Source organism: Mus caroli, unplaced genomic scaffold, assembly GCF_978045245.1.
Source record: "Mus caroli unplaced genomic scaffold, Mus_caroli_1 scaffold_15, whole genome shotgun sequence".
Taxonomy (NCBI): Eukaryota; Metazoa; Chordata; class Mammalia; order Rodentia; family Muridae; genus Mus; species Mus caroli.
This window is the reverse complement of record NW_028227270.1, coordinates 112,248,672-112,275,916: the sequence shown is the minus strand read 5'-3', so window position 1 is coordinate 112,275,916 and position 27,245 is coordinate 112,248,672. Positions and strand designations below refer to the sequence as shown.

Sequence of the window (27,245 nt, the reverse complement as noted above, 5' to 3'; positions counted from 1 at the left end):
CACATCTAGATTCCCACCAATATTTCTCTAGTTTTCCTACCTTCTCTTATAAGCTGACACATGACTTTATAGTGCAAAGTTTTAGAAATTAGTACCAGAAATGTAAAAGAAGAAAATAAAAAAATCTTATACAAGGCTTTTAAACAATGTGAGAAGCAGTTGCTCATTCATCTCTGTAAACAATCAGAAGCCAATTTATAAGGTGAAAAGTGAATGAAATTTTTGTAATACACATACACACATGTTAAGCACCCAACATACACACACACACACACACACACACACACACACACCACATCCATGCACAGTTTGTGTCCCAGATAAAAAAAAATTGAAGAAAACCAAATAAGCAAACTATTTAGGCTTTAAAAAACAGAATAATAATTAAAACAAGCCTATCACATCAGCTGATTTTATAATAAATGACAGAAATGTATTCTTGACAAGTTCCCATCCCTTTCTTTCAACTTCTTACATTGATTAACATCCCAAACCATTAATTGTGTCTGTGTTTTGCTTCTTTCTTTTCATGCTACTGTCACAGAGAACTCTAGGACTATGACATCATTCATTTTGAAAATCACTGGTTTCTTAGAAAAAAATCTTGAAATTATAGGCTGAAAAATATTAACTCCTTGAATTGTGTCCCTCTGAGACAAAGGAATATGCATGGTAAATTGTGCAGTTGTATACCTTCAAATGATGCTAATTATTTATGATTTAATAGAATATCAAGGTATCATATCTCAGAAACTAGCAACCAAGCACGTTTTAAATGTAAATGTAGGTAATAGACTTTATCTTGAATGGGAAGAATTATTTCATGTCATTATTTCCCATATCCTGCACAAATATTTAGTAGTAAAATAGGATGCTTGACTCTTTCAAAAGGTTACAGTTATCATAAAACAGTGATTCTGCTCGTTGTCCCTGGAGCTGGCGGGTCCATTCTGAAAATGACCTGAGCCTAGAGAAAGAAATGGAATTAGCTGTTACAATTAGCCCTGAGGAAAGATTGATGCCTCCAGGTCACCCATAGTGTACAGCTGATGGGCCTCAGGGCCTGCCGTCTCTGGCTATGGGAAGCTGCTCTTGAATGAGCCCTGGGGTTTGGGGTTGTCAATGATTTTTCATGGGTGTAAGTCAAGAGTTAAAATCAATGTCCTCTCTGCGACAGGAAGACAGCAAACATGGCATTTGACTTCATCATTTCGGGGTCTATTTCATAACCAGTTCTACACACTTGATCCTATTTAATCTATGTAACAATTCTGCTGTATCATTTTCATTCACTTATACATAAAGTCTGGGACAAGACAATGTCTTTGACAACAGAGTACATATGGAACCCAAGGAAGGAGAATCTGAAGTTTGAGTTTGTAGTTATAAATGTAGGCTGCTTTTCTTTGTTTTTGTGGAGGATCTCATATCATTCAGGAAGACCTCTCTCTTGCCATGCGGCCACGTATGACTTTAACACTCAATCACTTCTTGTCTATGTCTTTAACACTGGAAGTACATGCACTTGCTATCACATGTGATCCGTGCAGTTCTGTGTGTCGGATCTAGATCCCAATGCACATGAGGCAAGCCCATTACAAACTGTGCCATAAATTCATTATTTTTCTTGATCTATATTTTCTTTGTGATGTTCTATGCAACTTTAATACAGAATTCAACTAAACTTTTTCCTGAAAATCACATACATACATACATAAGCAAATTAAAATCGGTATGATTATCACCAAGAAAAATAATGTCTATCTGAATTATTTTAACTAGAAACCTCATTGTGGTTGCTTTAACATTCAAAGGGAACTTAGCAAATCTGGCCCACACCACCGAGTTCACTCCAAAAGTTGCTAAGTATGCACTGGGTGTTCACAAACCATAGGCATGTCTGGGAGAGAAGAATCCAAGAACAAAAGGGAAAATGCAATTTTAGTAGGAGCATGAGATAGAGCACATTTTCACATTCAAGATTCTTCTCTGCTCCCCGGGACCTCTCCACTAAGCCTCTTCTCAATGGCCTGTTCCTACACCCTTTGACGGAAATGTGAATAAGAACGCATTTTATACAGCGGCTGTTATCGCAAAATATCATTCAGAGATATTTTCTGGTCTCATGCCCAAGTTCTTTGATGTGAGTTATTTAAATTTAAGAACAATGACAGAAGATGAAAGAGTAAAATAGCCCTCCTCTACCATGTCTCTGTTTGTAAAAATAATAACTTAATACCATGTATGATGCTACAGTGAGTCAGCACACATAAATATCTCCAGGGAAACCTTTGTTCTGATATTTCCTACCTAGTGAAATTGTCTGGTAGGGAGAGAATATTAAACAAAATCCTGACTCTAAGCAAGTCATGTTTATTTATATTGGTGTTCCTATTTGTTTTTCCAAACCAATAAGAAACAAAGTTAGCTGTATTTTTAAATGAACAGTTTGGAAATGCAGACATTATCAGGAATTGAAGTATTACCCTAGGTGCCCAACAGTGGATGAATGAATCAAAGAAACAACATATGTATTAGACAGACAGACAGACAGATAGATAGACAGATGATAGATAGACAGACAGACTGGTAGTTTTACCTATCATAAAATTATTTCATTTGTAAGAAAATGGATAGAACTGGAGATGACTATGTTATATGAAAGAAGCCAGATCCATAAAGAAAATATCATACTTTGGCTTTCATGTATGCAAACATGAAAGAGGGATCTATTTGTGATGTGAAAAGGAAAGAAAAATTAATAAAGGGGTTCTTGTTACACACACACACACACACACACACACACATTCTTATGTATACACTCAGTAATGTCATTTTCATTTTGTTCAATCATATGTGCTAATATATTTCAATCAATTAATAAATGGATCAAAGCCTTTATGAGTTTATATTAACCATTAAGACTAATGAATAAGCATATGTGGTTGTACACTAATATAGGAGACCAAAGGAAAACTCTTAATAATGGGACTTAGATGACTTGAATTTGCTCTCAAATGCATCTTCTGCGTAGCTGTGCCTCATGATGCATGTTCTCTGATTCTCTAAGTTGCGGAAATAGGAGCCAGTCTCAATTCATTGCCCATCCGGAGCCATCACTGATGTGTCTTTTACTAATTATATATATTTTTTCTCCACAGAACACTGAACTAGCGAAGGGACACCCAAAGAGGAAACAAGCTGATTAAAAGTCCATCTAGAGCTCCAAAGCTTGGCATTCACCTGTAAACTGTAGAGCTAGGTGAACAGAAAGGACTATGCTCCCTCTACGCTTTGTCCTCACACCCAGGTCCAAGTGTTTCTCCAGTTCCAATCACTTCCAAGTAACATCAGTTGTGAGACTAGAATTCTGACATGTGTTCCTTTTCAATAATATTGGAGAAGTCTATTCAAGCCTTGGTTCTATCACAATCGTTGATGGCTTCCTTCTTCACACTGTACTTTTAAGGATAGCTGGACTTGTGAGCATAATAAACATAAGCCAGGGAACTTTCTTCTGCCAATTTCCTAATAATTGGAGCCACAGTCAATATAAAGAGACATATACAAAACAAGCCTTGTTTCAGTTCTGCTATGCAACATGTATTCCTTGAATTCAGTGAGATTCACAGTAATATTTAAACTTTAGCTGTTCTTTGAAAATTATTATTCATCATACAAACACTATCATCTCCGGGCTCAGGGTTTTGCAGTGGTGAGTTAGGGATATAATTTCAGCTCTTATTAAAGAAATAAGCACCTTCATCTTGCAAAGTAGTTGGATTATTGTAAGAGGGATATTATGAGAAGGATCTGAGAACCATGGAATGTTACAAATGATTGAAACTGGGGAGGCACTTGGGTGTGAGGACAAACAGTAGAGGGAGCACAGTCCACACACCTTTTGGTTCACCTAGCTCTACAGTTCACAGGTGCAGGCCGAGCTGTGGAGCTCTAGTTGGCTTTTTGACCAGGCTGCTTCCTCTTTGGAAGCCCCTTTGCTAGTTCTCTGTTCTTTGGGAAGAACAGCAATTGAATATAATTAGCATAAGACACATCAGTGATGGCTCCTGATGGGCAATAGATTGAGACTGGCTCCTGGTCCTAAAGCCTCTTCCAGCTGCTCTTCATCATCTCAGCCTGCCAAGCAATGCTCAAGTGATCCAGGGAAAAGACAAAAAAAGCAAAAGGACTCACCAGAAGAGTGGCAGACTGTCAACACTGCTCACTTTCAGCCCTGCTGGCAATGACAAACTGAAGCATATTAGATACCATGCTTGAGTGTAAATATTTGCCATCATCAACCACTTCTGCTCCTAGGATAGAGACATGGGGATTTTTTGTTGTTTGTTTTGCTTTTGTTGTTGTTGTTTTGGGTTTTTTTTGTATTCTGACCTCACTAGAGGTCTAAGTATAGCATCTATGATGTATTATCACACACAAAATCCACAAAGTATAGAAAACAGCAATATTTCTATACAATATTGCATACATTATATGCAAAGTAAAAAAAAGAAGAAACTTCAAGAAAAGTGAAGATTTTTCAAGATTTGCCATAATTGATGTTTAAGTCAAATGTGAATACTTAAATGTATACATTTAGATTTTAAACTTGTAATTCTATATCATGAAAACTATATCTTGTTTTCAAGATTCTGTTCTATGCCTTGCTTACTCACTGTCCTAGTGAATTAAAACTCAGTATGTATGAGTCTCAGAGGTATCATGGTGGTGTGATTATGGGCCTATGACAGGGTCCTTTATAAATCCCCATAACCAAGTGTTGATGAGACATCTGTGTGGGGCTTTACCTGAAAGGCCTTCGTTGGTGAATCCACTTTGTGACAGTTATGTGCAGGCACATAATTAGGGAGACCTTGGATTAGGTCAGCCATTCTGTATGGAGCACAGAATTTTCTCAGCTGAGGTTGTACAGCTGTACTTCTGACTACAGTTGAAACTTCCAGCCCTTTGCAAGGTTGGGGGCCATAGCAGTGCTTCTGATTTTGGTCCTTAGACCCATGTGACATGAATGGACCAAGGGTGAAACTTCTACAACTAAGGTCAACGTGGGTCCTATGGGTTACATGCCATGATTTTCACCTTTGGTCATATACGCACTGCATTACCCCAGTTACTGTGTGTGATGAATGCGCTTGTTGCTTCTGGGTTGACCTCATGTCATGTTTATTTAGTTCATCTCCAAACAGTCTCTGAGCCTGGAGCAACACTGGTTTGTTTTGTTATTATCTGATGTATCACAATCCAACATAGTGTCTGTTCTTCTCAAAGTACACCACAAAATCTCTATACTATAGTAACCCTCACTGCACTTCCACAAAACCCCAGCCTCTGATGTGTAGGGTACGTGACAGTGTCACATGCTTTCTCAGTGCTCAGGAGAGAACATCAGTAGCACTAAGCAGTCACGTTGCTTGAAGGGAACTCTTGAGCCCAACCCAGAGTAGGGAGACTGATGTGTCTGCAGCCATCCCTTAGCAATACATCTCAACCAGGAAGTCAAATAGTCTAAAAGAAAAGAAAAAACACAGGTTCTCTATCTCAAAGGCCTACCTGTAGAAGCCTCTTGAAATTATTCATGGATAAAATGAATAATCAAGGAGTGACTGCTGTCTGCTAGTTATGGTCTAGAGTGGCTGAAAGGGATGAATGGCTTCATGGAGGGGTGGTAGTTCATATCCCCATTTCACAGAGGAGGAGACTGAGGCACAGTTTCAGTAAATGAGTATAAATGGTGAAGTTAAGATTTAAAATCAGCCTGGCAGTGGTGGCGCACGCCTTTAATCCCAGCACTTGGGAGGCAGAGGCACGTGGATTTCTGAGTTCGAGACCAGCCTGGTCTACAGAGTGAGTTCCAGGACAAGCAGGGCTACACAGAGAAACTCTGTCTTGAAAAAACAAAAACAAACAAACAAAAAATTTAAAATCAACTGTCTCTATATGTCATCAATCAAAGCTGAGCAAGGACCTTACCACTCACTCACTAATGCAGCAATCCATGGACAGCCTAATTACTTCCAATGTTCCCTGGGAGAATTATTTCTTACATAAGAGAAACACTATGAAAATACTCAGGCCCATAAGGAGCTTGAAAAGGGAAATATGGAAATGAGGAAACCACGGGGGGGAAAAAAACAGTTTTCATGTCCTCCTCTTCACTCATCCCACTGAACTTTAGAGTGAATGTTTATCAAACCAAACTTATGATGATTAACAATTGATGATTTATTTTTTTATTTTTTTTATTTTTTTTTTTATTTTTTTATTTTATTTTATTTTTTTTTTTTTTTTGGTTTTTCGAGACAGGGTTTCTCTGTGTAGCCCTGGCTGTCCTGGAACTCACTTTGTAGACCAGGCTGGCCTCGAACTCGGAAATCCGTCTGCCTCTGCCTCCCGAGTGCTGGGATTAAAGGCGTGCGCCACCACGCCCGGCTCCACTATGTTCATAGCAGCCCTATTTATAATAGCCAGAAGCTGGAAAGAACCCAGATGTCCCTCAACAGAGGAATGGATACAGAAATTATGGTACATTTACACAATGGAGTACTACTCAGCTATTAAAAAGAATGAATTTATGAAATTCCTAGCCAAATGGATGGACCTGGAGGGCATCATCTTGAGTGAAGTAACACAATCACAAAAGAACTCACACAATATGTATTCACTGATAAGTGGATATTAGCCCAAAACTTAGGATACCCAAGATATAAGATACAATTTGATAAACGCATGAAACTCAAGAAGAATGAAGACCAAAGTGTGGACACTGTGCACCTTCTTAGAATTGGGAACAAAACACCCAGGGAAGGAGTTACAGAGACAAAGTTCGTAGCTGTGATGAAAGGATGGACCATTTAGAGACTGCTGTATCCAGGGATCCATCCCATAATCAGCTTCTAAATGCTGACACCATTGCATACACTAGCAAGATTTTGCTGAAAGGACCCAAATATAGCTGTCTCTTGTGAGACGATGCTGGGGCCTAGCAAACACAGGAGTGGATGTTCACAGTCAGCTATTGGATGTATCACAGGGCTCCCAATGGAGAAGCTAGAGAAAGTACCCAAGGAGCTAAAGGGATCTGCAACCCTATTGTTGGAACAACATGATGAACTAACCAGTACCCCGGAGCTCTTGTCTCTAGCTGCATATGTATCGAAAGATGGCCTAGTCGGCCATCAATGGAAAGAGAGGCCCATTGGACTTGCAAACTTTATATGCCCCAATATAGGGGAATGCCAGGGCCAAAAGAATGGGAATGGGTGGGTAGGGAAGTGGGGGGCGCTATGGGGGACTTTTGGGATAGCATTGGAAATGTAATTTAGGAAAATATGTAATAAAAATAAAAAAAAAGAAAACTTAAAAAAAAATAATAAAGCCAAATTTGATATTCTGTAAAAAAAAAAAAAACAAAAAAAACAAAAAAACAATTGATGATTTAAATACAAGATGCCAGAATGGTTGCTGGAAGATATTCTTCTTCTTAAGTCTTATGTCAGAGTCTGGGAATCAGTCATTGAAACCTAGTATATCCCTGAAAATAAAATGGTTTAACATCATTTTAATTTGCAGGCCACTTCTTCCTCAACATTACATTCTCTATGTAAATGTAACAATTTCTATGGAATATCTTCCTCCCTCCTTCTGTCCCTTCCTTCCTTCCTTCCTTCCTTCCTTCCTTCCTTCCTTCCTTCCTTCCTTCCTTCTTCCCTCCCTGTCTCCCTCCCTGTCTCCCTCCCTCTTTCTCTCTCTCTCTCCCTCTCTCCCTCCCTCCCTCTCTCCTTTCCCACTCTCCTCTCCCCTCCTCTTCTCTCCCTGGTCTCTCCCCCCGTGATTGTTCTTCCTTCAGTGAATCAGACACCAGGAGGATCCCCTCCCTCTCTATAACATTCTGATGAACCCCTAGCATGTGTTTTGATGCATGTTCCTTTTCCTAGAGGAACAGCCTTGGGATATGAAAGGGAGGTGAAGTGGGAACTGAGCATAACAATCATGCAAACAGACAGAAGCCAGAAGCGCGGTCTCTGAGTAAACAATCCCTAAAGAGCTTGTCTCCTTGGCACTTAGAAATCTCAGCCTATTTCTGAAGTGAAGTCCTGAACAGGGAGAGATCCTTCCCTCTCCAGACAATGAGCATCTTAGTAAGTTAACTAGTTAAAAACTGCTAGGTTTGAGAAATCGGTCCCTGCCTGTTTTGAGCCTATCGAGTGGTTGCAGCAAGAAGCCTTGACCCTCCTGCAAACTGCCCCGCTGGACTTCTCCCAGTAAAACCAGTTCGGTGTGATTGTGGCTTCCTCTGAAACCTTTCTCTCTCCTGGGCGGCTCCATCCATCCGAATGGGAGCTGAGTTTGCAAGCTACCAGAGGCGGTGGAGCTGGTGCTGCTGATGTCAGAGCCAGAAGACAGTTGTGATTGGATCTAATTAGACTTTGCGGCAGCAAATAGACGAGCTCCCTGCATGATTGGCTTTAAAGTGGATGGTGCCAAACAACTCGCAGAGGCGCAAAAGTAGCAGCTCTGCTTCTGGAGCCCAGACGAAGAGGAGAGAGCTCCAGGGCGCTCAGGACGCGCGGGAGAATCTTTCCCACAGCTTTCTGCCTAAGGAAGGGTTCGGCTTTCCGGCGTGCCCCCGAGGCTTTCAGCTCATCCGGAACCAAGGGACGGGCAATTATAGAGAAGGTGCTTGCAGAGGAGACCCGTCCTAAAAAGTGAGCCTGATACTTGATTTGCAAAACCAGAAACACTCCCGACTGCGGCCGCAGCAGCAAGACTAAGAAAGGTGAAATTGCTGAAGGACCAGCTCCTCTCTGGGTCTCCCAACTGGCATGGCATCTGTCCTGGGGAGTGGCAGAGGGTCTGGAGGGCTAAGCAGTCAACTCAAATGCAAGTCCAAGAGGAGGAGGAGGAGGAGGTCCAAGAGGAAAGGTAAGAAGCTCGCTCTGTGAGCGCTTCGGTGCTGGTGCCCGCTGCAACTCTCCCCTGTCTCTCCCCCTCGTCCTTCCTCAGATCTCAGTGGCCGCTTGTAGGTTTTCTCTTGTCTTCACTTTACGATGCTTCTGGGATGTCCACATTGAGTAGGGCACTTGTGAGTTCAAATCTCCTTGTAAATAGCCTGGGGGCTTTCCTCAAGCCAGGAAATTACAGCGAGCCAGCCAGCTGCTCAGCGGAAAAATGTTTGGCAGGAGACACTGGGAAGAGAGCAGAGAGGGCTGAGCTGAGGAGCATCCATCCTCTGATGCTTGTATCCTGGGTACCACCGTCCCTACAGGAGACCCAAGGCTGGCACTTAGACACACTTGGAGCCAACAGTATCACAGGGTGCCAAAAGAAACACTCACTTAAGCCAACACACATAAAAAAGGGAAAGAGCTCTCGTCCCAGCTCCTCCCATCCAAATTGTCTCAGAGGAAAAAAAGAGGGCAAAACCCTGGCAATTGCCTTCCCAAATTGATTGGCTTATTTTTTTTCCTTAGTGAGATATCCAGTGGCCATGTAAACACTAGCATAGACAAAGAGGACAAGACACATCCTTGCAGAAATTACTGCCTAAAAAGAAACGAATGCTGTGTCTTATTGGTAGCAAAAAAAAAAAAAAAAAAAAGAAAGAAAATTACATCTTGCAAACCAGAAAAGAAGAGGGAACCGGGTGGCAGGTTGCAGCTGACAAACTCAGGCGGTGCCTTGTTACTAATATTGCTGGAAATGAGTTCACATAACTTAGTCAATGTCACCACAAGCGCGGGGCTTCCACACAAGGATTTGTGTCAAATTAACAATTCCTCCAGCGTGGTAAGCAGTGCCCTAGAATGCATCTTTAGCTCAGATGCACAGAAGAATAAAAGATGACTCCAAAGTTGTCCCTTCTTCCTCAAAGAGGGGCTTGCATTGATGCTAGTTCTTTGTGAGTTAGTGGAAGTTCAGTGTTCTTACCAGTATCTGAGAGGTGTTTTGGTTTTCTCTAGTTTTTAAAGTGTTCGTAGTGTTATGCAGAACAGACACAACTTAGCGAATTGACTTTTTAAAATTGTGCTCATGCAGGATACACTGTGAGAAGGGGTAGTTGTAGTAACCCTCTTAGAATATCTGTCTATAGATTAGATATGTTAGAGAGCTTGAGATAAGTTTCTTCTAGATTGTTTCCTAACTGTTCCTGAGTCCCATAGGATTCCTAATAGCACAAATTAATCAAAACATAAAACTCTGAAGCAAACAGTCCTTGATTATACTCACACATCAGGATCCCTGAGAGCAAAGGAGACCCAACACCTGTCTTTGAATGTTTCAGGACCTTTGATTTCAAAGGGGCTGATTTTATAATTGTACTTCAGTTCCTAAACAGCTCAAATGTATACTTGATGCTCAATTTGTTATCTGAAAACATTTTGAAATGGACTTACTGATTTCTTCTATGCCTATGTGCTATTGACTGAAAATGGCAGGGATATTAAGGAAGCCATGCTTTCAATAGTTCGACAATGAATAACACTTTTAAAGAAGTAAGAAAAAAATGTCTTTATACTTCAGGTGTTTGTTTGTGTCTCCTAATTTTTTTTTAATGGTCTGCTTAGCTATTTAGAACCAAGCAAATGCAGCAATATTTATAATAACACAATTTATAGAAATGTAAGCTAGAGGAAATTCTCATCTTTCTTCATTTTCTTTACCATGAAGTATCAGGCATACTACCTTAATACTTATTCTGGAAGGTAATAAAAAGAAACCCAAGAAAGTCTTCATTTACTATAAACTGAGCCATGACAGCCCAAAACAAATTTTTTACAGCAAGTATTTGTATCCTTAGAAATTTTGACTTTAGGAAGGCTTCAAATTTTCATAACAAAGGCAATAGGTAAGCATATACCAGTCTCTATTGTGTGTAGACCTGTATTTAAGTGGGCTTTTCTGTGGCACCTGCCAACAGCTATTGTGGTAGGACAGTAAAACTAAACTGTTAAATATATTCACTTTTACTGGCAAAGTTAACAATATAGATATACATGATCAAATAAATAAATAAAAGCTAGCCAACTCAGCCATAGGAGAGAGTAATTGCTTTTTACATCTCCCAGGAAAAGATAAGCTTGTATGTAATACCTTGTATGATAAATGCACATTTCTTCTACTCCATGAAGAGCAATGATGTCTTTCAATTTTATCTTAATGCTCATATATCTTCACTGAGATGGAATGGCATAGCATCAAGTTTTAAGCCTAACCAACATGAAGGACCACACATGCATGGGAGATAATTAAGGAATTCTAGGGATGCCATTAAGTAGCAAGTGTTCACTATATGCTGACTATAAAACCATTTTCATGCATTAATCAATATGTTATTAATGTATTAAACAAGTTAATAAATAGAATCATGATAAGTGTGCATATGCTCATCTGCCATTCAAGCTCCATTTTTAAAAATGAACCATAGCATCACTTGGTCAGTGTGCCGGAGAATCTTTATTTTCTACGTGTAGGCTTAAAAGGTGTCTTGGGTCGAGTATGCTATCCAACAGTCTACGCCCTAAACTGAAACACTCTAGCTACAGGCTAACTGTGGTAATGATAGGATGTGATTATTGGTAAGTGCAATCCATCATCTTGGAAATGGGGTGGTTTCTTTCACAGGTTAGGTTTCTGTCACTGTACTACACAAGAAGTAATGTGTATCTTTAAAGATCTAAAACCAGAGAAACTTGGTCACAGAACATGCCTCCCAGGGTCACCTAGCAGAAGCCCATGTTTCTCTGCAAGAAAAAACTTTAAAGATGATTCTTGTCTTCTTTTGTTGAGACCTCATATTATTCATCTTGGCATGGCCTCCATAGGGGGTGTTTTCAGTTGGGATTTTCTTTAGAAATCATATCTAAGTGGTTTACACTGCCTGGACAAATGGGAAGTGTGAGTTTCTCATTTTATAGGATGCATACACGGCCAAATAAAAGTATACTGAGAAGGACCATCAAAACATCTCATCTTTATACATGTGTCAATCTGGGGCCTGAACCCATTTGATGTGTAGAATGTAGAGCTGTTTTGTCCTCCTTCAGTATCAATTAGAGAATTTAGCAAACGGTCGTTAATGAGGAGCTTCTTATGCCATCACTAACCACTGGGGTATTGCCTTCAGTAGGACGTGAAGAGGGCTCAAAGATTGAACTTATTTCATAATTCTTGGCAGAATGATTATAAATAATTTCATTTATTCAGTGCTTTATAGAGATGAATGCTGCTGGCATTAGAAAATAACAGTGTGTAAATACTGCAAAGCACTCATTGAATCCTCAAAAAAAATAAAGGTGAAGATTCAAGGCTTTTTGTTCATTTTTATTAGCAGCAGACCATTGCAGGTAGTCCACGAGGGCTACCTCCTAAAATCAGTGTAATTCATAAAAATAAATCAGTAAAAATTTAACCCCTAACCATAGACTGTCAGGATAATAATTTTGAATAATCTTATAACTACACCTTGGTATTCTTATGTATTGAAATGGCAAACATTTTTTTGTATGTGTGTTGTGCATCTGTTTTTCCTTTTGTTGTTGTTGTTAGTGTATTTTCCCAAAGAATCTACTCTCTGGCCTGAAATTAATTTTTCAAATAGAATATTTAAAGATAATAACCCATTGTTATATACAAATATGTAAAATGACTGAAGTGTCTGAGAATTTAAAACAAAAATCTTTAGCACAGACTTATTGATACCCATTCAAGGTAAACTGAAGGACACCGTTTATAGTGAGAAGTATCCATTGCCCCTCAACTAGGAAAGGACTTTAGGGAAGTGCCCAAAAGGTATGCAAACACTTATTTGACTGAGTTGATCATTGGCAGACAATGTCTCATTCTCTGGAGCACCTAACAGCAGCTAAGAAGTTGTCTTGAGATTGAGCTATTATTCCAGGGTGCTTGGATGTCCAGATGTTTAGGGAGACTGGGTGTGATTTTTGGAAACAGCCCCACAAGGCAGATCCACGAAAGTAAATTGGGAATCTCAGCAAGGTAGTGTGGAGCGGAGCAGCCTGAGAACGCTGTGAGATGCAAATAAAAAGTTGGCAAAGGGGACACAGTAAGTGGAGCAGATGGATGGCAGACGCCAGCTTGTTGTGAAATGAAATTCCATGAAAAATTAATGAAATAGAAAGATTGCGCACTGGATGAGGGTGCAGCGGCCGTGTTGCTCTCCATCCCCGGCGATGCTTTAGTAATCCGTGTGGCTGTCATCTCAACAGAGAAAAGACAGCCCGTCTACACCACTGGCTCTTATCTCGCTCGCTGACAGCTCAAGAGGAAAGACTGGATTCCAGGATAAAAATCAAATTGATTAAACCAACCGTTAGGCAGGATCTAATTGCATGAGGGGGTTTTCTCCTTTTCTCTCTCTCCCTTTTAAAAATTTATATCAGAGCTTCTGGTTTCTAGTGACCCATGTAATAACAGTAATTTGAAATTGCTTTAAGGGCGTTAGATATGACGAGTGAGCTTGAATTTAGATTAAAAGTATAAGATTCGTGTATTCTTATCCAAATAGCGGCATTAGGGTTATTGACAAAAAGCTATCTCACAGGAATATTATATAAAGAAATGCCAAGTGAGAGACTGTAATTTTTGAGACATAGAAAGGTAACACTGTGTTTAATTGAAAACATATATATGCAAATGTGTATGTTACTGTGGGGGGGAGTGTATGTGTATTGCTTTGTGTATGTGTGAATCTAGACAGGGAAGACTAGAAACATTGGATCAATTTTATATCCTTCTGTATCTTTTTCTAATAATCCTAGAAAATGTAAGTCAGAATTTTTATAACAAAAACTGTTTAAAAAGACCCTAAGAATGAAAAAAAAATCACTCAACTCTTTGTAATTTATAAATTTTATTTCTAAACAGATGTTACTGTGACCAATCTGGGTGCTAATGACTTGCAAACAAGATTTGTAAAAGGGCAGATTTTCTTATCATGAACAAGATATTAAAAGCTCTTAACCAGCTTGAAAAAAAATTAACTCACATTCCAAGTGAGCCATGAAAACTATGAATGTCCTTTGCAAACTAGTTTAACTATTGAACGTTATCATTTTCCATGTGTTTTTCTGTGAGCACAAAATAATTTGGAAAAAAAAAAAAAGCTGAGAAAATAAAGGTAAGAAACAGCAGTGCCCGCTGGCTGAGGCTCTGACAATTCTGATTCTTGCTGCTTGGGTTTGTAGATAACATGAATCTAAATTAACCCCTAATTTTTCAATTAAATGATTTCCTTTGCTCAGTGGAATATAGGCTGTAAGTTCTTGATTGTTTAAATATAATCATTTATTTATAGCTGTTAATATATTATAGTTCACCTAATATGCCAATGTCAATAGAACGACATGGCTTTCAAAATTCGAACAAATCAGGGCTGGGGGGAAATTCCTTTTAAGTTTTGGATACACGTAAATTTGAAAGGGTCCTTGGGAGATCTTAAAAAGGGCCAATGAAAAGGTGCCTTCAGGATTTACAAACCTGCAGACAGAACTGTGTTTCTACTTATGTCCCTTGCCAGCCTGGAACCAAGGCATCCCTGCTTAGTGATTCAGGCTCAGGTTTTCCTTTCTGATTTTATTTCAGTTAGAAGGAAAGGAGGTTGAGGGCTGTTGTGTCTGGCTGCTTGGGTGACTTCAAGTAAAGTGAAAAGTGCAGTTCTAAGCTCTAAATCTGCAGCTGAAAACATGTGAGTGGATCCAGTTTTCCAGGAATCACATTCAAGATTCAGCTACCTATGAGCTGATTTGTTTGGCTTCTAAGGGAATTTTAGTTTCTCAGACATGAATGTGGCCACGTGCAGAACAGCAGACTTTCTTTCCTGGAGAACTGTGTATCTTATAATAAAGAGTTAATGGAGTCACCTGGGTCCTCTCTATCTATCAGGGTATTTGAATACTTTTATTTTAGTTATAGATATTGAACATGAAAGGAAGAAGCATAATTCAACTTTATTCTTTTATTGGCTTTGAATAAATTCCTCTTGTGTCTGGTTTCTTGATAGAAAGTAGCTAGTAATTTCCCCCTCTGTGTTATGAAATGCAATATATATTAGAACTTATTATCATCTGTGTTAAATTATAGAAAAGTCAAATAGTTAATATTGCTTTTAATTTTTCAAAATAATAAACAGGTTATGTATGCTTATGTTTATATGAAGGACATAAAAATAATATTATACCTGAGTAAGGAGCCATGTCTGATATAGGAAACCTTCGTATAAACAAAGAAAAGTAGTATTCATCTTTAAAATTGAAAGAAAATACAATATAAGCTCAGGCAACATTATGCTTAAATGCCTTAAAGATGAGAATTGAAAGCTTTTCTTAAACTCTGTGTACTTCTCGATCCCGAGACTGAGGGTGGATTTGCCAGTCTGCTTCCAATGTAAGGGACAGTTAGAACAGTCATGTTTGCTGAACTACTAATCATTCCAATGTGAGCACTCTACCGAAAACCTCCCCACGCCTTGTAAAAGCCAATGTTCCTGCATCCAGACAGGAAGATCTGTAACACGGGACCGGGACACCACGGTGCAGGACCTGCTTCTTACACTGAAAGCCCAACTACAATGAGGTTACAGTCATGCCACTGGGCCTTTTACATCAGTTCAGCATCACAGACCTGGGGTTTTTTCTGTGGCTGTTGTAGTACCATTCAAATGATACTAAATAAAACAAAACTATTCATAATATACTCCTAAACTCTCTTTGAAGTCTTTTTTTCTTTGTTTTGTTTTGGTTTTTGGTTTTTGGTTTTTTGTTTGTTTGTTTTTGTTTGTTTTTTTTGTTGTTTGTTTGTTTTGTTTTTGTTTTTTGAGACAGGGTTTCTCTGTGTAGCCCTGGCTGTCCTGGAACTCATTTTGTAGACCAGGCTGGCCTCGAACTCAGAAATCCGCCTGCCTCTGCGTCCCAAGTGCTGGGATTAAAGGCGTGCACCACCATGCCCAACTATGAAGTTTTGAGCAGGTGGAGTGAATGTAATGTTGAAATGATCATCATAACACTTTGAGATAAATTCCTGGGGAGTGCTTTTAAACACCTTACCCATGATGTGCTTTGGATAATATTATAGTTTTAATTAATCTTGGCTGCTCCGTTTATTGGATACGAGATCTGTTTTTTGTTTCCTACTGCCTCATCATTTTATAATGTCTTACATGATTTCAAAGCTATGTTTTCACATGTGGTATTAAAGTAAGATGGAGATGTGGGGACTCATCTGAGCCTATCTTCCATGGAAGATGATAATCCCGGTCAAATTCCTTCTTAGGGTTAGACTGAAACAAAAGTGGGAAGGCTAGTGTTTCTAAAAGCCATTATCAGCTAGGGCAAAACACATGCTTTGGGTTTCTATAATTGCTTGAAAAAATCAACTGTACTGCTCCAAACACATTGCAAATATATTTAGGGATAAATGCAATATTTCTTAAAAGTTTAATTGCATTCTTCTGAATGCAATTTAACAAACGTGGCAGAAATGTCAGCAAAATAGATTTTGACCTCCTCCAAACCCCAAGTCTAGCTGGGCTCACTCATCCCTGTCTGTAACAGATGCTGAGCTCACATTGGGCCCGCGGTTGTGAAAATAGCTGTGGCCTTAAAGGAGAAGCCCCCCCTCTCGATACCAGGCTGGGCTGTAGGCTAAGAACCAAAATATAAAGTCTCTAAATTATACACACACACACACACACACACATACACCTATTCCTTAAAGTTTATACAAATGAGAGGGATGAGAAAATAAATGATTTAAAATCAGTACCTTTTTCCTAATCCTTAGGTAGGCAGAAGCACTGAAATACGTCTCTGTGCTTCACAAATTAAAAAAAAAAAAAACTACAATAGTTAGAACCTGAAGGGAAAGCAGTCATCTAGGTTCAGCTGGAACTCTATCAGAAAGTGACATGTAAACCCAGTATACGTGGTTAAAGCACTTTTAAAAAATAACTAAATAAACCTATCTTCAAATTTTCTCCCCAAAGAAAAATCAAGCTGCAGCAAAAATTATTTGTTATACATGTAGATGAAATAATAGGGCATGACAAACCTTTGAAAAACCTCTGAGAAGGTAGCACGAGAAATACACTAGCTTTGACAGCCCTTCCTACATGCACACATTAAATGATACTATTCTTAAAAATAGCTCTGATGTGTGTTAATATATTACTTCAATGTGAATATACCACTCCATTCTGGAGTGAGCAAATGGGTACATATTGAAATTGAGAGATATATTTTTATGACTAAGCACATAGATAGAAAATTCCTTTATTATTAAGGCGAACACATTTAAGTGTGCGTGCATATTGTTTTGTGTAATCAGCAGAGTTTTAAATCCACTTCTTCATTTTGTGAAAACTGAATCATGACAAGGTTTTTGTGTGTAGCTAATGAATAGAATTCAAGTCATTAATTGTATGCTTGTGTGCTTTGTGTAGACTGCTAATATATTCATGTGGAATAGAGAAATGCCAGGCTCAAGATTTAAAATGCAGTAAGTATTTATTGAAATCTTGAATATTAAAATGTTAAACGATTTGTCTACTTCTGAAACATCAGTCTATTATGGAATTCTGAAAGAGATCATATGGCAAAATAAGGTCCTGGCTACATGTGAGAGCATAAACTCTGCGAGAGGTAGTGGAGAAAAATGCTGCTTTGTGGTTGTAGTTTGTAATTCGGAGGAAAATATTAATTGCTTAATTGCAAAAGTTCCAGAGAATCAGCAATTGACATTTCCCTGTGTGCATACTTTGCATGAAGTAAAGCAAATCTTCTTGTCTTTGCCACTAATAAAAATAATCCAGCTTCCAACATAAAAAGAAATAACACACTTGTACAAAAGGGTTTTAATGGAGTACAAAGGACACACAGACAAAGGAGAGATGGAAAGAATAATTTAGAGGCTTCTTTTTCTTAAGTTTTATCAAAGTTTACCTCACTTGTTTTTTAATTTATGTAGCTTTTAGTGCACAAAAATACATAATTTTAAAATATGAGGCCACTTATTCAATTCCATTGCTTTCAGAACTGCCAAATTTTACCTTAAACAATACCAGCGTGTTATAAGAAATGTATTTGGTACATTTTTATTAATCTACATATTTATTAAAGTATAAATATATCTCAATCTCCTAGTATGAACTAGTCTAAATACTACCATAAGTAATGCTTTTTCTGTAAGTTTATATTACATGTCAAGATATAAATACAACTGTGTCAAATGAAAGCAGAGGGTTACAATAACCCTTTATGACCCCACACAATGTTATGTTTTATGATACTTATAACAAAAATATTCTCAATATACATTTAAATTTTCCTTATATATAATAGTCCTGTGTATAATGGGTGTACACAATGAGTTTATAAAATCAAAACCCACCAATAGATTGAGTCGCTTGCATTTCCTTTATTTCAAATAAAACTTCCTTACAGAAATAAGCTATCAAAATATAACACTGCCACTCTTTCTATGCAGGCAAAACCTAAAAAAATCCTCACTCACTAGCAGGAGCTGCAGGGTTGGCTCAGAGGTTCAGACACTGCCTGCTCATTCAGAGAAACTGGGTTCAGTTCTGAACATGCACATGGCCCCTCACAGCCATTTGTGATCAGAGTCTGAAGGGATTCAACAACGTTTTCTGGTTTCCAGGGGCACTCACACACATGTTACACAGGAAAAATAACCATACACACAATTATTTTTAAATTTAAAAGGCACAGGAAATATTATGTCAGTTTTGAAATAAGACATGGGAGGGGTTCAAGGAGGGACTGGCGGCAGGAGAGGGAGTATCAAACCTGTTGGAACGTGTTGCAATTCTGTTTAATTGAAACATGTTTTGAAAAAGAAATTCTAAGAGGAATAATCAGAAAATAAAACATTTTCTACCACGATTGTGTACAGATCATGTGAGCTATAAGAGCTTATGGGAGGAGGAAATCAGTGAGGGTTTGCAGGATGACTTCCATCAGACACTTTTGAGACAATGAATTGAAGATAGAATACACTATTCAGATCTTAGGTGTATGAAGATGTGTGAAGGTGGAATGTGGGTGTTGCTACCAGCTTCTTTATAATCCCTCAAGAATGGGTGTCCTGATGTGCTCCTATGTGTTCTCTGGACTTAACAAAGTAATGTCATTGTGTACTGCCAATGCTTATTTCTTATAGAATTAACTCATGATTAGATTGCACATTTATAGATGGCTCTGTCTTCCTTTATATTAGGATGGGGTTACACAACTCTGAAGTTTATCCGTCCAACAAACATTTGTTAGACCCTTTTATTTGTCAGTCACATGATAAATAGTAGAAATTAAACAATATAAGCTCTGAAAACTTCCCAAAACAGCCAGAAATCAAATCCCAGTGTGTTCTGCCTTCTCTGTCATTTATGTGGAAGAGATATTTTATAAAACTCCCTTCTCTGAAAACGTGGGAGGCACACTTCTATTGTTTGCTGAATTAGTCCCCAGATGATTGGCATGCTTATAGCTCATCAGTATGCTCATGCAATAAATGAAGTGAAACCATTAGACCCAACAAAGCTAAAAGAACCGTAAGTCTTTCTCGGGAGCCAGCCTTCTTAGAAAGTGCCCTTGCTGCCACGCTGGAGCTCTCAACCCTGCTTCATTTATTCCGCTTCCAGCCCTAGCCCCTGTCATCTCTGCAAGGAGGTAGTTCTCACTCCCAGATACACAGCTACACTCTGCCTCCTAGGCCTGTGGCCAGTGACTCAACCTCCCTCTCCAAAATGGTCCAGGCAGAGAGCCAGGCTAACCCACCCTCCTTGCAGGTGAACCTGTACACCAGAAACCGCAAGAACACAAAATCCTAGCACCAACCCAGAGAATTACTTAAATTGCAGTCCTTGCTTGTAGTATGGACTGGCAGTCTCTGCATGCAAGAACAGGATAGCTCTGCCATGAGGTGAGGTGATTTAAAGTGAAATTCAAACCTATCTGTCTAGTGCATCTATATAATCAACAAAGGTGTTGCCCCCCCCCCATTTCTACTCAATATGTCTATATATCAATGTGTCGATAACTAAGATACAATACAATATAATATAATATATTGTGAAAAAAGATGACATTCTATTTCTAGCTAAATAGATTGCTTCTTGTTCTCTTTTCATTTTATACCTGCCATTTGCCTATCTCTCTACAACCTATCTTTTCTTTATATAATAAGCAGGAGATGCATATAGAACCCACTCACAAAATCTAGTATGAGATGATGAAACCCCTTAGTAGGTCTTACAGTCTTTAGCTACAGTACAACTACAGCAGACAGGTGTGAGCATTCACTTATAATTGTACTGGGATGTTTGAAATTTTGAGCAATATTTTGCAATATTGCTAAAAATTTAGCAATAAAATTGTAGTGATGAAATTAAAATTAAACAATGTATTGGGTATTATTCGCTATTTGTAAACATTTCTTCAAATAAATAATACATTGTTCACAATTTGGGTATTAGCACCAATGCCTGTTCATGATGGATGCACTTCATATTAAATCTGATGTGTCTCAAGAAATGGTCCTTGCCCTGCTCACACTTGGATGTTGGATCTACTGTCCATGTTCTAGCTGGTTTGCTCTTCAACAATCCGAAGATGACTTGACTCCTGTCCTTAAAGTGGTGCTCCCTCATGTCAGAGCTCTTATCACCAGTGTGAAATATGCCTATGATGGAGAACATGCAAATTTCATACAGGAATGCCCTGAGATTATCTTCCAGGCTAAGAGCACTTTTCTTTCATCTATACATCTCTTCTGTGTTGCCCTACAAAACCATTCCTTCTTTGAGCTGTCCTAGCTTTCTCTTTCCTGGATCCATAGAACCCACTGAGATGTTTTCTCTATGACTCTAAACCCATTGTCTGTGAGTTGTTCTAATATAATTGGCAAGACAGAATGATGTCCTAATCTGGACTCATTACAAAAACAGAACCATGACTCTCAAGAACAGTAAACAGGACAAAAAAAAAAAAAAACAGAAAACAAAGACCATAGTAGTAAATTAATTTAAAAACTATAAATTACTATTTTAACGATAGAGTTTTAACGTTATCACAGCACAGAAAAAGTATACTAAACAGAAGAGGGGATGCTGGGGAAATGGTTTTGAATTTAAGAATATTTGCTAATATTCCATTGGACCTGACTTTGGTTCTCAAGACCCACGTTATGTGGCTCACAACCTCTGTGATTACAGTTACAGATAATCAAAGGCCCTCTTCTGGCTTCCTTGGGCACCTGTACACATGTGGTAGAGTCTCTCTCTCTCTCTCTCTCTCTCTCTCTCTCTCTCTCTCTCTCTCTCTCTCTCTCTCTCTCTCTCTCCCTCTCTCTCTCTTCTCTACAGATAGGTAGGTATATATATATATATATATATATATATATATATATATATATATGTATGTGTGTGTTTGTCTGTCTGTCTGTCTGTCTCTCTGTCTCTTTCTGTCTCTCCCTCCCTCTTCTGCCCCCTCTCTTGTAGAGAACAAAAATTCATACAATTAGAAACATTTATTTTCAAAATGTTAAACTAGCCTTAGAGATCAACAAATACAAAAGAGCCCACATTGTAAAAGGCTGAGACTTTTTTTTTTTTTTTACCATTCATCTGAAGTTTTATTTCATTAGCTGATAAAATCAGCAAGACACAGTTTGGTTGTTAAGCAGCCTATAGCTTCTTCTAATGTTTATTTAACATTTACATCTTCCTGAGTTTAGGATCTCTTACTTAACCCTCCCAATGAGGCTATCAGGTAGTGATGTGAGCTATCTTAATTTTGCAGAGAAAGAAAAATGTGCAGAAATGAAAAACACATGTGCTTTAGACCACACTTTCAAGAAATGGCTACTTCAGGCATCATGACTACCTTCAGCCTCATTAATGACACTCTGATTTACCAAAATATCTGCTGCCTCTTTCCTGGGTTAAGCATTGTTCTCCCCACAGAGGGCCCAAATGGATATTCCCCACGTTTGATTAATGTGTATGTGTGTCTGCCTCTATATATGTATGTATTCCTCATGCCTATGGAGACCAGAAGACCATATTGTGTCCCCTTGAATAAGAGTTGTACTGATTGTGAGCCTCCAAATATAGTTAGTGGAACCTAGGTCGTCTGCAAAAGGAGCAAGTCTGCTAATCATTGAGCAACCTCTACAGCTGGGGCTCTCTACTTTTACATGGAATCTCCCTCATCAATTCTTTCTTTATTTCCTGGGACCCCAAGCTTTTCAAAGACCCTAGCAGAAACAAGCAACACAATGAGATCAAGAAAAGTAGAAAAGATGTTGTAGTAAATCTCCAACCCCAAAAGGACCGTATAAAAACACACAACTCAGTTATAATATTTATAAGCTGTACTCCTAGATTGGGCAGATTTATTACTATATTATTCTATTCCCCAGCTATGAGATCTCTTGTTACTTGAGGCTTCTCCAGGGCATGTGGGTCTTTTCTATCTTTCTCCCACTTCCTCTTCCTCTGTCTTTTTCCTCTCTCCTTCCCTATCCGTCCCTCACTTTCTAATACCTCCAACCCTACCTTTCCCTTCTATTGCCCAGTAATAGGCTCTAGCCTTTATTTGACCAGTTAAAATAGGGAGAAGGTTGGCATGAAATCACCTGAGTATGTGATCACTTGAGTACATGAGGGGGTACCTCATCAGGACAGCCCCTCTTGAGGAAGCAGAATTAACATCAGAATCCAAACAACACCAGGACAAAAGAGACATCAAAGCCTGCTGCTTCTATTTCATGGACCCTTTCCGGTCACCTTGGTGCTGTTCACAGGAGGATGCTTAGTGGTTAAATGCTGAGCACCTTGGGGACAGTATATCTTAAGAATTTCATATACTTAACATATGATGATGAAGTGAGCTTGCAGAAGATATGCTGTTTCAAAGTGAAAAGAGACTCTCATCTGCTAGTGAGTGTATCATTCCACACAAAAGACCAGATAACAGCTTTTGCAATTGTAAAAATTAACCTGTCAAGAACTATTCACCTTATGGTGATCTGTCATCTTGGCATTAACATGACTACAGCCATAGAGATCATAACAAAACCACATGATTCTTATTGAGAATATATATATATATATATATATATATATATATATATATATATATAGTCTTAGAGATGCTATCTAGTAAGGGCTGGAAATTTTCCTTGCTATACAACTTCTTTGCCTATTAAGTACAGTAGGACTTGACACATAATAGTGTGGTATGTATATTGAACAATTCAACTCCTCAAACACCCTGTTTATAAATGTTGTTATATATTGAACACGACCTGATAGAACACTTAAGTACATATTTTGGGAGTACATTAATTGTCATTGCTATTCTTGGTTGTCAATTTGACTACATCTGGAATTAACTAAACCCCAAGTGGCTGGGTACACCTGGGAGGGAGGTTTTTTAATTAAATAACTTAAAGTTGAAGACCCACCTTTCATTTGTTATCTTTTGATGTGGGACAATCTGTTTTTAATGTGTGCTACAACTTATGGCAGCAGCCAAAATAAAGAGCATAGAAGATGGAAGTTCTTGTTATTTGCCTGCTAACCTCACTAGCACTGGCAAGTCCGTTGTTGATCTAGCATTAGAGCCTACTTTTGGATTTCAGCATCTACTGAAGATCAGCTGAGACATCCACCTTCATTGACTAAACAATTCTGAATTCTTAGGCTTTGTATTGGCAGACCACCATTGTTGAAGCAGCTGGCCCACAGGCACTCTAATAAGTAATTCTATTACTTTTGTTCCTATAGATCTAGAGAACCATGATTTACATACTACTTCATTCATAGCAAGCAGAATGTCACAATTCTGTCATTTGGAGACAGTTATTAAAGTCAGTTGTCTTATCAGAACCCTTTCCAGAAACATTACCTCTACCTCTTAAAATTTATAAATTCTGTTTTCATCTCTTTAAAAATTCCTTATATATAAACCTTCAGAGATAAGAAAGTTTTGTATAACTGAATTAACACCAGATTGCATTTAACAGTGTCCAGATTTTTTTCCTTGATGCGTTTGTCACATCCATGGCCACAGAATGGGATGTGCACAATGTGTAACGTTTATTTTTTATCATGTTCTGTCTGATTGTCTCACCTTCCTGGCTTCTCTGAACTTCACCATTGTTAGCTAATAGTGGTGGGAGTTCCAGCATTCTGAAATGAGCTATCAATCACATTGTAAGTGAAGGGGGGGGTAAGGTTTTGTTGCCTTACAATACCTTGCTTTCTTCAACAAATAGAATTATCCTTGTGTGTGCGTGTTTTCTTTATGTAAAAAGAAATTTACAACATGAATGGTGACATTTTTGTATTACAGATAAGAGAACTGTGACTAGGGAATAAAAGTTACTATTTTAGAAAGCTAGATAGGAAAATTATCTGACTTGCACTTGCCACAAAAACATGAGAGAGTAAGTTCAAATCCCTGAAGATTGCTGGCCGACAGGTGCAGTGAGTCAGTGAACACCAGGGTCTGTGAGAGATCTGTTTTGAGAGAGAGAGAGAGAGAGAGAGAGAGAGAGAGAGAGAGAGAGAGAGAGAGAGAGAGAGAGGAGAGAGACAGAGACAGAGACAGAGACAGACAGAGACAGACAGAGAGACAGAGAGAACCAGACTAAACCAGACCAAAATAAGGTAGAGAGTGAGGTAGAGATATAGGATAACACTCAGCATTGAGCTCTGGTCTCCACACCCATCCAGAAGATGCACAGAATTCAGGAAAGAATAATCTCTGAGCAATAAAGTTAATTGTCATTTAAGGGACTCCTGTGGGGACTCTTCAGTGTTGTTTCAAACCACTGTCTCATAAGCAGCACGTCACTAACGGCTGGCACATGCAGATGGAATATGAAGGGCTTGGGAGAAGAGTTTTGTATTTCTCTTTCAAAGAAGATTCTGACGTATATCAACCAAGTTTACATTGCCTTACCAGCCGCGTATGTGGTGTATGTATGTGCTTGTGTTTGGAGTTGTGCCTATATTTATATATGCATCCATTAATGTACACCTTCCCTGAGCCTTCTCTTGCCTAGGTAACATCAGTCATGTAATTTTTTGACTGAAAGATTGAAGAAAGATTTATATATTGCTGAACTAAACTCATACACACAAGCATCATTCTTTTTCAATATCATTACAATAGGTATATTGAATTTCAAAATAATGATTAATCACACCTCATTTAGTAATTCAAATAGTAAAAAACCGAGTTACACATTTAAAACCTATAATAAAATTAATAAACAAAAGGAAATCAATATCCTATAAATATATTCATAATACACAGAGGAACACACATACACATACACACACTGTACATAAGAAATGTCTAGATGAATCCAGTGCTGTCATACAATTCAGCTAATAGTTTTCAATTGAATTAGAGTATGTTATTTGTTCAGCAAAAATCAGTGTCCAAAGTCAAATGCCATGTGTATAGTTATCCAATTTAAATAGATATTTTCATATCATTCATTTAAATTTATAGCGAAGCCCCCATTACCTTGTGAATGTATGTCTCTGAGGCTTACATGTAGTAAATTTTTCAACCACTTTGATGCATAAACAATAAGCTTAGTGATTCAGTTTCCTAGATTATGTTTATTCTGTTTTTATGCTAGCAATACAAAGACAAAATCAAAATGAAGTTCCCAGTAAACACATGACAATAAACATACATGCCCTGTTTCAAATGTAGTTAGTAAATAAACAATACTTAAAGAGAAATCAGATGCAGCATAGTCAAATTGGACTTTTGAACTCGGGTGTACGCCACTCTGAGGAAAATTCGTTAAATCAGTGAGCACATGCTATAATAGAGCCTGTGTGCTCACTAGATAACCAGGGATATCCATCCACTCTCAGTAGAATACATGCAACTCCATTACATACAAATTAACTGAAATGGCTTTCTCCATCTGTTCAAACCTTATTTATAAAGTTGTTTTACATAAACACTCACAGGTAGGTTTTTCTGAGTTTTGAATTTTCGGTAGGGGTATTTTATTTATAATTAATCCAGAAATGTCAATCTCAATCCCCAGAAAGGGAAATATGAAGGATCTTCATGGCTCTGAGCTAACCAAGTAGACAGAGTTGGTCTCTTTAGGTCACTGCCTGGGCTTCTTATGTGGAGGTGCAGGAGCCTCCTGGCTCAGAGCTGGGAAGAAGATTCTCGAGTGTGGGCTAAAGGGAAAATTGTATTAGCTTGAGATCCAGATCTCAGTTCAGTGCAATATGCAAGCATCAGGCTACCAGTGTCTGTATTGGACTGAGCTTGTATGTGGCATTCAACATGTCTGGCTGCAATGGACTTTGTTAGCTTCTAATCTAGTGTGATAGCAATGTATATAAATTGTCTAGCATCCATCTCTCAATAATCGCACAGGATTGGTGTCAGAATCCCATTTGATGGGCCCTTTAAATGAAGTGGCATGAACTCTTCTTTCTTTGACTTCACCTCTTACAAAGTTTTGGGTTGTTTTCCTCTCATGGTCACAACTTGTGTTCAAAGTAATATTACACCTACAGAGTCTTGATAATAATGGGTTATTACTCTCTTGAAATCATCAAGATCATTCTTTTTGCTGAGATGTCTTGGAGCGCATAAAGGCCAAACCTATGGGCTTGAAAATATGTCCTTTATTTAATCTCTCCATTCGAATGAGAACTGATTGTTTTTAATTGCTCAGTGCATTGTTCCCTTATAAGGTCACACAACTGTGTTGATTCTTTTGAAGTTGTTTTTTGTCAAAGAAATAGGAACCATCAAGTGGATCAGGTTCACTATAGTTTTAAAGTGATAGATGCCTTAGTTTCTGATGACCTTTCAACAGAAGTAAACAAGGTATCACTCACATCCAAGTTTATAAACAAGAAATAATTATACAGTTCATCTATATATCATTCCCCCATCTTCTTCAGGAATGATTCAAGTGCTGCCCCAGAAGGCAGATGAACAACCTCCTTTCACCAAAAGTTTTATAATCTATCTGAGTGAATTCCTCTTTGCATGCACCTGCAGGGTGGGATTTATAAGGAGTAATGCCTAAGGGTTCATTCATTATGATCTGGGATTGACAGAGAAACACATGGCATTTCCCATAACTCAGAAATAGTTTTATAAGTTCATTAGCTCCTTTTCTCATCT

The 27,245-nt window shown here is 38.3% G+C and overlaps 1 protein-coding gene across 1 annotated transcript in view; it reads left to right on the top strand.

Annotated features, from left to right (window-relative positions):
- Nucleotides 1–8,538: 8,538 nt before the first annotated feature.
- The window catches only part of Adarb2 (adenosine deaminase RNA specific B2 (inactive)), a 571,813-nt gene continuing 553,106 nt past the window's right edge, over nt 8,539–27,245 (top strand). The window contains exon 1 of the mRNA XM_021180400.2: nt 8,539–8,946. Coding sequence (XP_021036059.1) covers nt 8,847–8,946 — 100 coding nt within the window. The 5' untranslated portion in view covers nt 8,539–8,846. The remainder of the gene's footprint in view (nt 8,947–27,245) is intronic.